The sequence below is a fragment of the Trematomus bernacchii genome, unplaced genomic scaffold, assembly GCF_902827165.1.
Source record: "Trematomus bernacchii unplaced genomic scaffold, fTreBer1.1, whole genome shotgun sequence".
NCBI classification, from domain to species: domain Eukaryota; kingdom Metazoa; phylum Chordata; class Actinopteri; order Perciformes; family Nototheniidae; genus Trematomus; species Trematomus bernacchii.
Genome location: NW_022987689.1, coordinates 48,372 through 66,642, shown reverse-complemented (window position 1 = coordinate 66,642; position 18,271 = coordinate 48,372). Strand labels below are relative to the sequence as shown.

Below are 18,271 nucleotides of genomic sequence, written 5' to 3'. Positions count from 1 at the left end.
AAAATTTTTTATTTCGAACAATGTTGAATTTGTAACAGAAATGTGTTTATTTTTCATTGATAATAATATCATTATCACTTTCATGCTTTACAATCAAATTGAGCAACAAATATGTCTGGAGTGTCTATTTCCTGCTCTTAGATAATGTTAGAAAAGTAGAACACATGTCACCATTTTTAGGAAATATATATATCCATTCTTAAACTGGAATGATGATGCATCACCTCTGATTAATAGGAAGCCAAAGGAGGAGCTTCTTCATTAGTTTCCTCTTTTATTGAACAATTCTCCGTCACTGTGAAACTCACCACATGAAGTGACAGTCGTTGATCAGGGTAAGTTGCTTAATATTTACTGTAATTGCTTTCCATATTTAATGGTGATGTTCTAACTATATAATTGTTTTCCATATTGATCTGTTTTTCTAAGAATTACTTTTTAAAACTACATTTTACTGAAGGTTAAAGACATCTGCTCAATTTGCCAATTACATTTTTCTGCTTATGTTTCCCAGAAAACAACGTACAATGGCATTCAGCAACTCCACAGTGAACTTCGAATATGAAGACTACATGTTCAGAGATGAAGACTGTGAGATGGTGTTTGTCATGGAAACCTTGAGAGGCTCCTCATACATGTTGATCTTCATCCTCAGTATCATAGGAAACTGCCTCCTCTTATATTTCCTCTTTCTCTATGAGAACTTAAAAAATGTCACAAATCTATTTGTCCTGAACCTTGCCTGCTCCGATTTGATGATCACAGTCACACTTCCATTCAGGGCCGTCGATCGGCTGCTGCAGAACTGGTTCTTTGGTCATTTTGCCTGCACTTTTGTGAAATCGGCACAGATTGTTGGTAGGTACAGTAGCGTCATTCTACTGACTGCCATGACTGTGGACCGTTTCATAACTGTGGTGCTGCACAACATGCCAAGAAACAAAGTAAGGAGGCAGAGGTTTGCAGCATTGAGCTGTGCAGCTGCATGGATCATCAGCATTTCTGTTTCTGTATATGCTGCTACTAGAGTCACGGTGGAAGAGAAGGATGGTCGTTCGGTGTGTTCGACATCTTATGTGCACTATGGTTTTAAACTTGCAGTGCTTCTGCTCTTCTTCTTTCCGTTATCCATCATTGTTTTCTGCTATTCTGCCATCCTCAAGATAGTGTTGCAGGCTTCAAACAGAAGAAAGCACAGGACAGTAGTGGTGGTGTTATGTATAGTTGCTGCCTTCATCATCTGCTGGGTACCTTACGTGATTATGTCTATAATCAAGTCCTTCTATAAACCTAAAAGCTGTTATGCAAGGAAACGTGTGAATATTGCCTATAGTATTTGTCTGGTACTTGCTGCTTCTCACTGCGTCATGAACCCTATTCTGTATATGCTCTCAGAAAAGTGGCGAAAGCATCTTTTGGATCTTTTTAGCTGCAAGAAAGTCAGGAGGGTGAGAGACAGAAAGAGAACCACTGGCTCTTCTGTTAAGCAGAACGTAGCTTTTAAAGCACAAAGCTCTGCTGTTGTGTTGGAACCAACCTGCAGCTAAACATTCATCGCTAAAATGAAAACATCAATTAATACTTGGTATAATATTTGTTTTGAACTAACTTAACCTATAGTGTTCACATTTCCATAATGATATTAAGGGGACTACTTTAATGTAAGTCTCTATAAATGTAGACCTAACATGTCAGTTTACGCTTTCTCAGTATTCTTTTTACATTTGCTATCCTAGATTTGGGACAGGGTGACACATGAGAGTTTATTTAGCTTCATTAGCTTTGTAAGATGGTTCTAAAAATGAGTTGGTTCCAAAAATGGTTCTAAAAAGTACATGTGATCAGATCTGTATCATTTGGTATATGTTCATGTGATTTCAAATTCATGTTGATACATTGATTATGCATTGTACTGTAGGTAATATGTGAAACACTTCTTCACTGCATTTTACTTAATGGTTTCATATTAAATCATCTATCTCAGTTGTTACTGTAGTTGTTATATTGTCACCTTTAGGAGTCTTGCAAACAAAACAGAACATCATTTATTTTCAAAATGTTATATCATTTGTCAAAAATGTGTGTTTATATTTGCTTGAACATTTCATCATCATCATCACTATTATTTCCATGCTACAATAAAATTGATCAAAACATATTTCTGGGGTGTATCCTTCCTTTCTTCTGTTTCGAGATTATGTTCTAAAGCAGAACATCAACAATATACACGTCACCAATTGTGGTTAATCTAAAAATATTCATGCCTTTACTGGAATGATGAAGCAACACCTCTGATTAATATGAAACCAAAGGAGGAGCTTCTTCATTAGTTTGCTCTCTTATTACTGAGAGAGGTCAGAGGAGAATAAAGTGGTGCAAGCTGACAGAAAGGTGGCAGTAACTTAAATGCTAAAGTTTGAGGGCATACAGCAGACGGAGAACACACAGGTTTTACTCCTGGCTCACAGAAACTGGAGAGAAGATTTCAAACACGGCGCCTGTTCTGACAAATCTCCATGTCTGCTGCTGGTCAGAATTTGGCGTGAACAACATGAAGCCATGGATCCATCCTGCATTAAGTCAACGGTTCAGGCTGGTGGTGCAATGCTCTCTGGGATATTTTGTTGGCACATGTTGGGCCCTTACACACCAACTGAACACTGTTTGAATACCAGCAGTATAAGCAGTCATATCCCAGAGTAGACGTTGTCTCGAATTTGTTGTAATAAACCCATTGACTCTGTAAGAAAATGAATTGTTCCAAGCATTATATGTAATCTACAATATCTAACCATACTTTTTAACCAAATCCGCTTATTTGATCTTTTAATATCCAATCAAACTGTGCTTTTACAAAAGGACAATCAGCTCCGTATCATTTTGATCATATTTATGTGAAATCAAGTTCTTATTGAAACATTGATCATAGATTACATTATACTGCATATAATATGTGAGACACTGTGTTTTACTGCATTTTATTTTATGTTTTCCTATTAAACCATTTATGTCAGTTGTTTATATCGTCACCTTTAAGATTCTTGCAATCACAAAAGTAAAATGTTTTATTTCGAACAATGTTGAATTTGTAACAGAAATGTGTTTGTTTTTCTTTGATAATAATATCATTATCACTTTCATGCTTTACAATAAAATAGAGCAACAGATATTTCTGGAGTGTCTATTTCCTGCTCTTTGATAATGTTAGAAAAGTAGAACACATGTCACCATTTTTTGTAAACCTATATATTCATTCTTAAACTGTAATGATGATGCATCACCTCTGATTATGTGAAACCAAAGGAGGAGCTTCTTCATTAGTTTGATCTTATATCACACAACTTCTCCGTCACAGGGAAACTCACCACATGAAGTGACAGTCGTTGTTCAGGGTAAGTTGCTTAATATTTACTTTAATTGCTTTCCATATTTAATGGTGATGTTCTAACTATATAATTGTTTTCCATATTGTTCTGTTTTTCTAGGAATTACTTTTTAAAACTTAGGGTCATCTTCTCACTTATAATTACACTTTGCACATTTTTGTTTTCTGCTTATGTTTCCCAGAATACAACGTACAATGGCATTCAACAACTCCACAGTGAACAGAGGTAAAAACTACTGCTCTGAAGTCTTTAAGTTGCTGCTTGACTTGGAAACCTTTGAAATCTACTCATACATTTTGATCTTCATCCTCAGTATCATAGGAAACTTCCTCCTCTTATATGTCCTCTTTCTCTATGAGAACTTAAAAAATGTCACATATCTATTTGTCCTTTACCTTGCCTGCTCTGATTTGATGATCACAGTCACACTTCCATTCTGGGCCTTCTCTCTGCTGCTGCAGGAGTGGGTCTTTGGTAATTTTGCGTGCACATTTGTGGCTGTGACAGAGATTGTTGGTTTGAACAGTAGCATCATTCTACTGACTGCCATGACTGTGGACCGTTTCATAACTGTGGTGCTGCACAACATGCCAAGAAACAAAGTACGGAGGCAGAGGTTTGCAGCATTGAGCTGTGCAGCTGCATGGATCATCAGCATTTCTGTTTCAGAGGCTCTTGACGGTGAAGCGGGCACAGTGTCCGCACGAACCGGGGGCGTCGATAGCTTTCCGGGCATGTTCCAGCCCAAGGCAGGACGAGCAGACCTGGTGTGAGTCCGTGCTCGATATTTTATACCCGCAGCCGCAAAGTCGAGCCTCAGAGCCTCCGTCTCCTCTGGTGTGAGGGAGAGAAGGGTCCATCCTCGATAGCCGGAGTGCCGACTTGGAGGGACAGAACAATAACTGGTATGTTACTGTTCAATAATCAAAAACCTTACCGTTAAAAAATGGCTGGGCGGAATCGAGGCGGAACCGGAGCGAGGGCCGGAGCAGGAGCCCGCCGGAGCAGGAGCCCGCCGGAGCAGGAGCCCGCCGGATTCTATCAGTCTGTCCCGGCAGGGGCCGGTACTGACCCGGTACCTCAGGACGGACCGCGAAGGCAGAGGGCGCTCTCGGAGCTCTAACCCGACGCCTCTCTCGCGCCTTACCACCGCCGGGCGCACTCCCCCTTGCGGAGGGACCTGAGGGTGAGCCAGCGGCAACATGCGGCTGAGCTGTGCCCTTTCTCCCTCCAGGCGGTTGAAGCGCTGGGTGACCGAGGCTATCGATCCAAAGAGCCCTTCCGTGGCAACGGGGGCCCCAAGGAGATCATCCCGGTCCTTTCTGGTCAGTGCGGTCAAACCTAACCACACGTGACGCGACGCCACGGTGGTCAGGGCCATCACCCACGCAGCGGTCCGAATAATCACTCCCGTCCTCAGACGGGGGGGCGGGAGTGTCCTGCTGAGGGAAATCAGCGACACTTCCAACACATTGGCCGACTTATCCAGATATTCAAGCATTTCGCGGTCACGCGACAGCGGGGGCAGGGGCCTTCTCCCCTCTGCCCACCCAGCTGTCTGCGGAAGCAGATGGGCCGCTAGGCTATCCTCCAGTGGTGGCACACCGGGACACTCCGTGTCCGAGTGGCCCTCCACTCTGAGGATTCCCACCCAAGTAGCCACCGGAGCCTTCGTTCTCAGTGGCTGCCGCCACGTGGCCTCCCCTGCCAGATGTTTGGCAGGGGGGGTGAAACGAAGGCCGGCTGTGCTGGACGGCCCGGGCCGTAAAAACCTTGACTCAGACGGCTCTCCGGCCTCGGAGGTACTGGTGGGGGGAGCGGCAAGCCTGCACGCTCTGCCGCCATAGCCATTACCGCCGAGAAGTCCTGACGTGCAGACCTGTTCTGCTGATGGCCTTCCTGGCGGTCACCGGAGATCCCGGACGACGAGGTGTCTTCATCATCGTCCCTCTCTCCGACGCCCGGACCCGTCCGGGCTGCTGGGATGGCGAAGACGAAGGGCACTCCCTGCTCGAGGTCCTCAATCTCCACCACGTCGAGCTCTGGGTCCTCCACCGGCAAGACGTAGCACCCCTCGAACAGCACCAACCTCTGAAGGCGGCTGGAGCGAGGCAATAATCGACAGGCGCTGCAGACTGCTGATGGAGGCAGGTTAGCCGTCGCGTGGTCGGACCCCAGACACTCGATACACCGGGTATGGGGGTCGTCACCCTCGATGGAGCCCGGACACGAAGGACAAGGGCGCTCCACAGGTGAGTCCATTGTTCGTTTTCTTGAAAAAGCTTTTTTTCTTCTCTTTGTCCGTCTCTCTTCACTCACTTACTTATGCTGCTTCGCTGAAGAGAAAGGGATGGCAGTGAGGAGGCGAGGCCGCATTCAGGTAGGCCCGCCCAGGGGCCGGCTACGTCTAGGAAAGTCTCAGTGAAGGAATGCGTGCACGGATAGGATACATGGGAGTACCCATAGAATCCAGTAGAGGGCGGAGCCTGTGAGAGATATAACTCACAAAGTGTCAGAAAACAAAACCCTCTCTCTTTTCCTCCGTACCCAAATCTCTAAAGACGGGGGTACAACGGAGCTGATCCAGATTTGCTGGCAACATGACGTAATATCGGAAATGTGGGCTGGCTTTACACCCACGGCCCTATCAGAAACGTCGCTATCAGAAACAATGCGCGACGTGTTTTGGAAGTAATATGGTCTTTGTTTACATTAGCAAGCATCGCTCACACTCGGAGCTAACCTGTACTGGAGAGAGTAAGGCCCAATCCCAAACCGCCCCCTACACCCTACCCCTACACACTACCCCTCCGTTTGCGCGTTCGCGTGGAGGGTCCACCACATTAAGTGCTGTTCCAAACCAACGAGTGTGGAGCGGTGTGGAGGGGGAGTGGGCTGTCAAGCCCTCAAACAGCGAGTCTGCATCGGTGCTGACTTGAGACCGGTCTCTCCCTGTTTACAAGTAGTTCCAGCAAACATCCACTGATAAATTGCGATGTTAACAACCTCATGATAACCTCATATTTTTTTAACTTAGGATCATACCTGTGTTTAGTCTAGAAAAAGGTAAATGTGTGCATTTTATTATAAAGTTGTGTATATTTACAGACTGTCGCAAAAACTAAGAAGCTTATAAACATCAGGTTTAAAACTAAAAGAGCTTTACAAAAAAGTAACACAATGAAAGATGTTTGGAGTTTTATTTGAGTTATTAATTTACATTTTTTGTCTAAGAGATGCTGATTTGAAACCGTTGTTACATACAGTTACGGCATTTCCTGTTTCTGCCGGAGAGAGGGGAGTTTGTCCCAAAGCTTGCCGCTGTATTTACTCCCTCCATCTGACAGGAGGGAGCCTCGTTGAGCTGCGAGTGTGGCTACAGACGGAGTTCACTCCGCCACGGAGGGGTAGGGTCGAGGGAGTGGTTTGGGATTGAGCCTAAGTGTAAAAAATCAGGATATAAAAAGGTACTCACCTTGTGGTAAACCAGCAAGAGAAAAAGCATTTGAGCTCCATACTGTTTCAGAAATAATCCTTAATGTGGTTTTGAACATGATATGGCGTTTAATCACGGCAGCATTTAGTTGTATCTGGGTAGAATTCTCCTGATCAGATACTCAGCATAAGCTCCCCCTCCCCTTTTTTTATTTTTTTTTTTATAAAGCTTTAGACCCAGAATCAGCACTTCTAACAGGGCTGAAATAGAGGGATACGAGGGATGTCTAAAATGCATGATCTGTTTGGTATTTTGAGCAAAACGCATCATAGACATGTTTTTTTATATATTTTTATATATCTGAGACCCATAATATATGCCTAAAGATAGCATGATAGGAGAACTTTAAATTAGCTATCCTAGATTTGGGACAGGGTGACACATGCAAGTTAATTTAGCTTCATTAGCTTTTTAAGTTGGTTCTAAAAATGGTTCTAAAAATGATATGTGTTGTACATTATTTAATCAAACATGTAAACCAATTCCATTTATTTCCCCCTTTCAATTTCCAATCAAGTTGGTAAATATTAATGTGATTTCAAATTCATGTTGATACATTGTACTGTGGATAATATGTGAAACACTTCTTCACTGCATTTTTTATTTATTTTCAAAATGTTATATATATTTGTTGTGATCAAATTGGAATTTGTAAAAAAAATTGTTTTTATTTGCCTGAACATAGCATCATCATCATCACCATCATCATCACCATCATCATCATCATCATCATCATCATCATCATCATCATCATCATCATCATCATCATCATCATCATCCTCATTATTTCCATGCTACAATAAAAAAGATGAAAAGATATTTCTGGAGTGTATCCTTCCTTCCTGCTGTTTCTATGTTATGTTTTAAAAGCAGAACATCAACAATATACACCTCACCAATTTTGGTTAATCTTAACATCATGCCTTCACTGGAATGATGTTAAGATTAACCAAAAAAAGACGGAGAACACACAGGTTTTACTCCTGGCTCACAGAAACTGGAGAGAAGATTTCAAAAACAGCGCCTGTTCTGACAAATCTCCATGTCTGCTGCTGGTCAGAATTTGGCGTGAACAAAATGAAGCCATGGATCCATCCTGCATTGTGTCAACGGTTCAGGCTGGTGGTGCAATGCTCCAGATGGTTCTAAAAATGATATGTGATGTACACTATTTATTCAAACATGTAAACCAATTCCATTTATTTCCCCTTTTAATTTCCAATCAAGTTTTGTGCTTAAAAAAACAAAGAATCAGCTCTGTATCATTTGGTAAATGTTCATGTGATTTCAAATTCATGTTGATACATTGATTATGCATTGTACTGTACACTATAAATCGTAATAAGTTGACTTTACTTAAAGGGGACCTATCATGCAAAATGCACTTTTGTACGTCTTTTATACATGAATATGGTGTTCCAGGGAACTCACCAAGTGTCAGAAAACACAACCCTCTCTATTTTCCTCCATACCCAAATCTCTAAAAAAGGGGCTGCAACGGATCTGATAAAAACTGATCCAGATTTGAACACTGTCCTGACGTCAGGACAGTGGCGCTACGGCTATTGGGCCAACTCCACCAATCAGGAGGAGACAGCCACGGTCATTGCCGTTCGAAAGCGCTGGAGACGCTGTAGTACATATGCCAGGCCAGTAGATGGTGCTGTTCTCACTGAATCTGCCCTTGCAAATCCAGAGCAAATTTTTTTCAAATTGAGCAAAATGAGGCATGGCTAAAATGCATGATCTGTTTGGTATTTTGAAAAAAAAAAAGTATAAATATGCCTTATATAGGTATGGTCCTACACTATATTATTCAAATATAGCATGATAGGTCCACTTTAAAAAAGGTTAGGAAACCGATTGCCTCAACATTTCCAAGTAAAGTTAATCATTCATTGTAAGTTGTTCAAATTAAAAGTACTGAGTTCAGGCAACTTATATCATTACAGTAAACTTGAGTAGACCAAACTCAAGATCATTCATTACGATGACTATAAAAAGTTGGTTTAGACAACTTAAAGATCTGAGTTATGTTAAATTAGCACAACTCATAATAAAAAGTGAACCTTACAGTACATGTCAAAGCAGTTCACTTTACTAGGGTAATATCAGGAAACCGATTGCCTCAACATTTTCAAGTAAGCTGAACTCAAAATGTTAAGCTGTTGTAACAAACAAGACATTTAAATGGTAATGATAATCACATTTTATTTGTTTTGTTAACAAACATATTTTGAGAGGCTGACTTCTGTGCTTTCATCAGAAAAATGTACACATTGTACACATTTATACAAAAACAATCTGAGTCCCTCTGTGTAATGCGGCCTTTGGTTTTGGTTAAAGGGACTTATGGCCAAGTGAGAGCATCACCCTTTGAATAAATTCAAAAGTGTTCTTAAGTTGTTGAGGGTATTGCAAATTTACTCAGCATTTATTGGAAATGTTTTTTAATATCGTCTTGTGTTATTTTACAATGTTTGAAAATATACAATCCGCCCATAAATATCATCAGTATGTAGTTAAATGTGACGTTTTTGAATTGTAATTAAATTAATTCATTTATAAGGCATTGTGTTAAAATATTGCATGTAAAATATCAGTTTTTTTGTGCTTGTTTTTTGTGCTGTGCGGTATGAAACAATTATATCACGGTATCTTTCCTAATTATAACGCAGTGTTTCCCCTACCATTGTCTTGGGTTGACTGTGAGTGTGTGCTCTCGTGTGTGTGTCGGGAGGGGAGCCCCGCCCTTCAGAAACAGAGCTGAGGAGAGAACGTGTCTTTTTTTAATTTATTTTTTATATATGCCAAATTGCAACTGAAGTAATCTATCTACGGTCACTTTTTGCATTGAACATGTGCTCTTTCGAATGATCTTTCGCCATGGCAACGGCATTTGATGACACCCCATAATATGCTTAGATGCGTTGATGGCTGCATCGTTACCAAACCTGTGACATTTTGGGCCGTTTGGAACATTTTCACTGAAGTACTGAGAAAACCGTGTTTCATGGCGAGCATTGTGTTGCCATGACAACGGCATTTGAAGAAACCCCATAATTGACGTAGAGCTGTTGAGGGCTGGACCGGTGATATACAAGCGAAGTTTGGGGGACGATCGGACCGTTTCCATTGGACTTACAGCGACATCGTGCTTCATGGCGAGTGGTCTTTCAAATGAGTTTATCATTATTTGTTTAGCCTCAAGGGTCCGTGTACGTTTTGTTAGTTGGATTTTTCGTTTAAACCAAAAGGCAAAAAACGAAAAAAAACAGCCTTTTTTCGTTTTTTATTTAAAACGAAAAAACGGGAAACCAAAGCCGTTTTTTCCGTTTTTGTTGTCTGACTCAAAAGAAGGATAACGAGAAAACCTCATTAAAAAAAGTCTGTACGCTTTGTTAGTTTGATTTTTCGTTTGAACCAAAAAAACAAAAATACCAGCCTTTTTTCCTTTTAAATCAAAAACGAAAAAACGGGAAACCAAAGCCGTTTTCCCGTTTTTGTTGTTTGAATAAAAAAACGGATAACAAGAAGACCTAATTAAAAAAAACGGTCCCGTTTTGGTGTTTGATAACAACTTCATTCAATTTTCCGTTTTGTATTGAAGAATGAAGAAAAGCAGTCCGGTGGACCGGAAGTTAAAGAACATATTTCAAAATAAAAGACACAAGGATATAATGGCAATGCTGTAAAAGTTCAATCCTGGAACCCAGAAGTCTGGCAAATCCAGTGTCCAGCTTGTCGGTGTGTGACAACGTCATGTTTGTTGCATACCTGCAAGATTGACCTGTGACAAATGTCAGCGATGTGAACAGAACTGTCGCCCTACTTTCACCTGCACCCAGCAGCAAGCGGGAGAACGATATCTCATACAGTCGACCCCTAAAACAGTTCACACAGTAATGGAACAGTTATTAACCATGATTTTGTCCAACTAGTCTATATTATGAATTTGATGTTTGTTTAAACAGCTAAAAAGCTGACAGCTGAGTTACAACAGAAAGACATGCAGGCCATGTAAAACTCTGAAATGATTTGTAGAGCCGCCATTTTATTTGCTCGCAACAAAAACCCAGCGCACCAACGGAGAGTAGTTTGTTTTGAAAGCAGTTATGGCAAGCATCAATAAATAATCGAAGCGGTGGAGTGATGAGGAGGTGTCGGCGCTTCTGGAAATCTACGCCGAGGACGTGACCCAGGGAATGCTACTGAAGCCAGTACCCAACTCCAAAATGTTCGAGCGTTGTTCGAAAAAGTCACTCGACCTGGGAATCGTGCACAGCGCCACGGCATACCGGCTAAAAATAAAGAAACTCAGGCAGGACTACAAACAAATTAAAGACTATTATAACAAGAGTGGTAACGACCGGAAGACCAGTAAATGGCACGAGCGCTTGGATGCTCTGCTAGGCCACAGACCTTTTCTCCGGGACAGCATCGACCTTCGATTCGGGCACGATGGTGTGGGAGGCCGCTCAAACGGCGGATTCAGTGGCCAACGATGACGACCACGACGAAGGTAAAATCAACTACATGCACTGGGGTTTTAATCTGCACAATAATGGTCTCAGATGTACTTTTATTTGCTCAGTAGATCAAGCTAGCCATGCTAGGCTGAACTGGCTAACACCGGCCCCGAGCTAGCTAATAACATCTAGCTAGCTAGATATTCTCGGCCGCTATGAAAACGTTTTGACTTGTGAATAACTGTGCAGTGTTTCTGTAATTTGCTTCACTAACTCATGGCACTAATCGTGTGTTTCAGGCGAGGCTGGACAACTCTCAGGATTGGAAACAAGCGAGCTTTCCCTTCCAGATCACAGCGCTTGCTCGTCCACCTTACCAGCAACCAAACGCAAAGGTACACACACTGTAACTTGGTCTTGAAAGAACGTTACGCATCGAACTGATGTTCACAATCACGTTTATTTCCTTCTTGGTACAATTATGAAACAGCGTGAAAACGTATTCGCCTAGGACGGCGTTTACACATTTTCGCGCCGTTTTTACTCTCTCACAAACATTGTAAACATCCGGGCTAGAGGTCACATGACTTCCGGTAAGAAAACTTGCCTCAACAACATTAAACAAAGTTCAAGCATACATGAAGCACTCTTCAAAAATACAAAACAATAAATAACGGCACTTTGAGCGGCACACACACACACTCAGTGTGTGTGTGTGTATCAGCGACGTGCAGTCAGGGGAGGCAGGGGAGGCAGAGCCTCACCTGTCATACTCCAATGTAACGGAAAAACAACAAAAGAAAAACTAAATAGTAATAATAATAAAATGTCTCCACTGATCTGTGTTGTAAGTGTGATTTATGTATGATTCCAATCGCTTTTTATAGTCAAAATCAGCAAATTTGCCGAGCTCCGCTACGGGAGCGATGAGAAGTGAGGCAGGGACGTGCTCTGCCTCTCGTAAGCCCACAGTAACTTGCTGGAGCACGGGCACTAATTTAGCGCGGGCACTTATTTTGTGAGCGCGCTCAAGCCAGTTACTGTGGGGTAAGGTGAGGCACAGATGAGATCTGCCTCACCTCAGAATGCGTCACCCCACAGAAACTGGCTGGAAAGCGGGCCCTAAGCGCATGCCTGTTCCCATCTCACTGTAGGTCACCAATGTAATGTTTGTAGATCCCTTTATTACATTTATCCTCGCCATCCATAGTCTCTAAATAACTTATTTCACGTATATATGATATTTAGGCTCGCTGGTCTCATCATACAACGGCAATGAAAAAAGCACCAGGGGAGGCAGCCATAACCTCTGCCGCACTGAAGGGGGTGCACGTGAGCCCACAGGTTCTTGTTGCTACTGTAATTCTACGCAGAGACGGTAGACGCAAACAACAAACTAGACTTTTGAAACTACAGGAAGATAAGGAGGACTTTTACAAAAAAGTAATAGAGATTGTTGTCCAGAAGGATAGCATGGACTTCATCTTCAAGTCAAGGTAAGACCATGCACATTTGTAATGAAAATGGGATCTTACTAAGAAAGAACAATCCAATATTTAGATGTTGGGTATCCTTTTGTTGAACGGTCTGTTTAAAATGAATCGAAGCATCAGACTAAAAAAGCTTTTGAAAATAACCGAATATTTCGATTAAGGTCAAAATATAATATTTGTAAATCTGACTCAGTGAGTCAGTGCCTCACCAGCCATGAACCTCACCGCACGTCACTGGTGTGTATATATATTAGGGGTGTTGAAAATAATCGTTTCTACGATGCATTGCGATGCGGACGTGGACGATTCGGTATCGATGCAGTGACGGAAGATAATCGATTATAGCGTAGTAACGTTGCTTCCTGATTTTCCGGCCGCGGCTTTACTATAACGTTTTTTTTTCTGTCACTTTAATATCAAATCGGTCGGTGATGCAGAGATCAGGGAACAGACGTGACAGCGGCACAGCGGCACAGCAACACCAAACACGGAGCAGTCTGCTTTATCCAACAACACAAGAACACCAGTCCAGAACCAACAGCAGAAGGACCCGCTCTGAATCACTCCGTGTCGCTGCGGCTCAGAGACACAAGGATTTATGTTTTTCAAAAATAATCGCGTTACAATCATGTCAGGTTTTTGGTGGATTTAATTAAGTCTTGGATTGCAGAGTATGAATGTCCTCTAGCAATTTTCAGACGATATATACATGTGTAAAGTTTGTGAAGGCAGGAGGAAAAAAGCTTCCGCGATCACGTCTCCTCTCCGTTCCTCCAAACCCCGGCCCCTCCCTGAAAATAATGAGTGACAGGCTGATAGTGACCCGATAGAAACTTTATTATTCACTTAATCACTGATTGAGATATAATGAAGCTAACTTAATCTCATACATTCATGGGATTTATGTAACAGTAAGACAGAGAATGTAAGTGTGCACCCACATGCAGTATTTTTGTTTGTATATGCTGTTGTAAATACTCCTGTTGTCTGCTGTGTTCAGACTCAAGTCCTGTGTGTGATGCCACATTCAGGACATTCAGTGTCCTTTTTTTAACAGAAGACCGTTGCTAGAAGCTGCAGCTAGACTGCAGAAGCATTAGTTTTTTGTTTTTGAGGATGGAACAACTTCACACACAGATATAGGGAGGCTAGACCTATACAATTTATTTATTTTGGTTTATAAATTAATGTCAAGACATTTATGTTATTGATTTCTGAAGCACTTTCTAAATAATAAAAAGAGAGTTCATATGTATTTACTGCATGTATGCATTGATGAAAAATAAGCCATGTGCAGTAATATAGAAAATTGAGGATGCAACGCATTGGTATGAATCGTGATGCATCGTGATGCATCGGGATATCGAATTGAATCGAATCGTTGACAGGATAATCGTAATCGAATCGAATCGTGAGACCAGTGAAGATGCACAGCCCTAATATATATATATATATATATTTTATGCTATTTGATCCTATATTATCTTCTACTATACACCTGCATTGTGTACACTGTCTTGTCCCGGCCTGCACCCTGTCCAATGTTGACTAGTAAACACATTCCTAGTATGTTGTAAAACTACATGGCGACTAAACAGATCTTGTATCTTGCTTATTTTCCCTCTTAGGAAAGCGGGCACGGGATGTGAATTTCTTTGACACCGTCGAGGCATTGGAGGACCGGCGTGCCGTGGTGAAAGAGTCGATGCACGGGGATCAGATGGTGCTGTTAACCAAGGCCCAGGAAACGGGAGGACAAGATGCTCACGATGATGGAGCGCCAGGCTGAAGTGTTGAAGCGGCAGATGGAGCGCCAGGAGCACCAGGATGAAGTGTCGGTGCAGGATGAGCGACAAACCACTTTTCAGAATGGGTTTCTGGAAGTGCTTTCCCAGCTAGTGAAAGCCAACAGGTCTTCCTCCCTATAGTTGCCACTGTTAACAATGTCTGCTGCTGAGCCTACATTTTGTATTGTTTTTATTAATACTGACACACAACTTTGCAATAAGGTGTGTATGCTCCATCTTGAATCACGTGACGTGATTCAAGATGGCGCCTGTGTCGGCTCGCCGCTCGCTAAGCTCTCTAACTTTAGCTGTCCTGTTTTTGTTTTATGTTTGTCAGAATGTCTCTGCTCTGCTAGTTTATGATCGCCAAGCTCTCCTCCACCTCAGACCCTCACTGGAGTTGATATTGCTGCCCAAACCGACATCTGGCAACCATAAATCGTCTCCCCTCCCTCTACTGTCGGATATCCCCACCTACCTGCGCAGGTTGCCCTGCATCCTGCCTCGCCGAAAGCGCTTTCGACGACGGGGAAAGCGTGGTGGTGCACTGGTCCATCTGAAGGCATACCTGACGGCTTCTTCCGTGAATTATCCACGCCTCGGATGTCACGGCCCTCCTGCTGCACGCCAAGTGAGGGATCGGTGGATTCGCCCCGTTTTTCCGGAGCTCCGGACTCTGAGGGGCCCGCTGGCAGCTCCTCCTGCCCGACTGACTGCTCCCGGCCCGCGCGGCGTTCAACATGCACATCTTCGTCAGCTGAGACGCACTACACCTTCGGCTAGCCCGGAGCGAAAACTTTGCATGGCTTTGCTAAATGCTAGGTCGATAGCAAACAAAACGTTCCTGCTAAACGACTTCTTCACCTCTCGTAAACTGGATTTTATGTTCCTGACGGAGACCTGGGTCCACGCTGGCGAGTATACACCGTTCTCTGAACTTCTTCCTCCTGACTGTACATTCTTCAGCTCCCCCCGTGCCACTGGCCATGGTGGGGGCATAGCATCAGTGTTTAGAGCTAACCTCCAATGCCGAATGCTTCACCCTGTATCTAGCTATGCCAGCTTTGAGTTGCAGCTCTTTGAACTGAACCCGGCCTCGCCTATACTCTGCGCAGTCGTGTATCGTCCGCCAAAGTGTAATAAGGATTTCATAAATGACTTTTCTGACTTTCTGTCCGGGATCATGGTGAAATATGATCGTGTTTTGATTTCCGGAGACTTCAATGTCCATGTGTGTTGCGAGTCCAAACCTCTGGTTAGGGACTTTTTAAATCTCCTTGATTCCTTTGGTCTCGTTCAGTCCGTGGCTGGCCCAACACATGAAAAAGGACACACTTTGGACTTAGTATTATCATTTGGACTGTCTGTATCTGTGGATGAAATATGTGCAGCAACGCGTATCTCAGACCATTTACCGGTTCTGTTTACAACCACCATCCCTTCCGCAGGAGTCGAATCACGTGCCCCGGCGCGTCGTCTGCGTTCGATTAACCCCTTGACTGCCTCACAGTTCTCTGATGCTTTTAATGCTTCTCCGATCTGTAAATTAGATGTGAACTGTGCTTTTAATGCTGATGAGCTTATCTCCATGTTTGATTCGACATGTACACTAATACTGGATTCTGTTGCTCCTTTTACGCTTAGACGCGCCAAAGTTCTATCAGAGCCGTGGCTCAATGACTGTACTCATGATCTTAGACGCGCTTGCAGGCGTGCAGAGAGAAAATGGAAAAAGGATAAACTCCATGTCTCCCTAGAAATCCTTCGTGCTTGCCTTTCCGACTACCAGACGGCAGTCAAAGCAGCCAAAACAGAGCACATTTCTCTGTTAATCTCCAAAAACAGCCATAAACCTCAGGTTCTTTTTAATGTCCTCAACTCTATCATTAATCCCTGTGATGTTTCTTCTATTGTCCCATCGACTACTCTCTGTGATAAGTTTCTTAAATTTTTTATTGAAAAGGTATCTGCTCTTAGGCTAGCCCACACTAGTGCTACCCCAGATCCTGCTCCTTTTCTGTGCCCTGCTGTCCTCGACCACTTTGACCCTGTATCCCTCTCTTCTCTCTCGGATGTAGTCAAGCACCTGCGGCCGACAAACTGCACCTCAGACAGCATTCCCTCTCGCCTTCTCAGAGATGTTTTAGAATCAGTTGGAGCAAGTATTTTATTACTTTTAAACACCTCTCTTACCTCAGGATGTGTCCCAGCTGCCTTCAAACACGCCGTGGTTAAGCCACTCCTTAAAAAGAAATATCTCGACCCCTCCATTCTCGCAAATTTTAGGCCCATCTCCCAGCTGCCTTTTTATCAAAAGCCCTGGAGCGAGTAGTCTACGCCCAGCTGCAGTCTTTTTTAACCACGCATGGAATCCATGAAAAGTTCCAGTCTGGCTTCAAAACCCATGCACAGCACTGAAACAGCTCTTTTAAGAGTTTTTAATGATCTGCTCCTAGCCGCCGACTCAGGCAGCCCAGCTGTCTTGGTGCTGTTAGACCTGACAGCTGCCTTTGACACTGTGGACCATAGCATCCTGTTGTCACGGCTTGAACAGTCCGCTGGCATCACAGGCTCCGCCCTTGCATGGTTCAGGTCCTACCTGACAGACCGTAGCTTCTCGGTACAGCTAGGTGCCTTCTCCTCTGCCAAAGCCCCTCTTACCTGTGGGGTTCCCCAAGGCTCGATTCTGGGCCCCATCCTTTTCCTACTGTACATACTGCCCCTAGGTTCAATACTCACAAAACATAACATTCCCTTCCACTGCTACGCTGACGATGTACAGATATATCTGCCTCTAAAAGCAAATGTCACACACTCACTACAGCAGCTGATGGACTGCTTAGCAGAGATTAAATCCTGGCTGAGCAAAAACTTCCTCAACCTCAACGAGAGCAAGACTGAGGTCATCTTTTTTGGACCGCAACCTCCAGCCTCTCCGGTTGATATTCTGGGCTCTCTCAAAAAAAACATCCTCCCCTCGGTCATGAACCTTGGAGTGACATTCACCAGCACTTTTAAATTTGACAAGCAGGTTAGCACCGTAGTAAAATCCTGCTTTTTTAAAATAAGACTATTGGCCAAAACCAAGTCGTATTTATCTTTTAAAGACTTGGAAAGGGTTATCAACGCCTTTATAACCTCGAGACTGGATTACTGCAACGCTCTGTATGTGGGTATGGACCAGGCCTCAATTAAACGCTTACAGCTAGTCCAAAATGCGGCTGCACGTTTACTGACTGGTCACAAAAAGCGCGACCACATCACCCCTATTCTGGCCTCATTACACTGGCTTCCAGTTCGGTTCAGAATTGATTTTAAAGTCCTTTTATTTGTTTTTAAAGCCCTAAATGGGCTGGCTCCGGCCTATATAACTGAACTGCTCCAGCGCTACACCCCAGCCAGAGCTTTAAGGTCTGCTGACCAGCTGCTGCTGGTAGTGCCCAAGACCAGGCTAAAAACCCGAGGGCACCGAGCCTTCGCAGCAGCTGGCCCCAGGCTCTGGAACACTTTGCCCCTCCATGTGAGGTCGGCCCAGACCCTAGGGGTTTTTAAATCCACATTAAAAACACACTTCTTCTCTCTGGCCTTCTAATTAGAGCGGAGCATGACTCCTGACTTTTCCGTGTGTTTTATATCTGTT

The 18,271-nt window shown here is 43.3% G+C and overlaps 2 protein-coding genes across 2 annotated transcripts in view; both read left to right on the top strand.

Moving 5' to 3' along the window:
- Positions 1–259: 259 nt before the first annotated feature.
- LOC117488751 (chemokine XC receptor 1-like) lies at positions 260–2,158 on the top strand. Its single transcript, XM_034137825.1, has 2 exons — positions 260–335; positions 515–2,158. The coding sequence occupies exon 2, from the start codon at positions 528–530 to the stop codon at positions 1,545–1,547; it is 1,020 nt and encodes a 339-aa protein (XP_033993716.1). The 5' UTR covers positions 260–335; positions 515–527; the 3' UTR covers positions 1,548–2,158.
- Positions 2,159–3,373: 1,215 nt separating this feature from the next.
- LOC117488549 (chemokine XC receptor 1-like) overlaps positions 3,374–18,271 on the top strand; it is a gene marked incomplete at its 3' end in the record, with an annotated part of 55,061 nt that continues 40,163 nt past the window's right edge. Inside the window, exon 1 of the mRNA XM_034137537.1 lies at positions 3,374–3,392. The remainder of the gene's footprint in view (positions 3,393–18,271) is intronic.

Excerpts from the sequence above, each read along its gene's own strand:
- LOC117488751 (XM_034137825.1), top strand. The coding sequence starts at position 528 with ATGGCATTCAGCAACTCCACAGTGAACTTCGAATATGAAGACTACATG.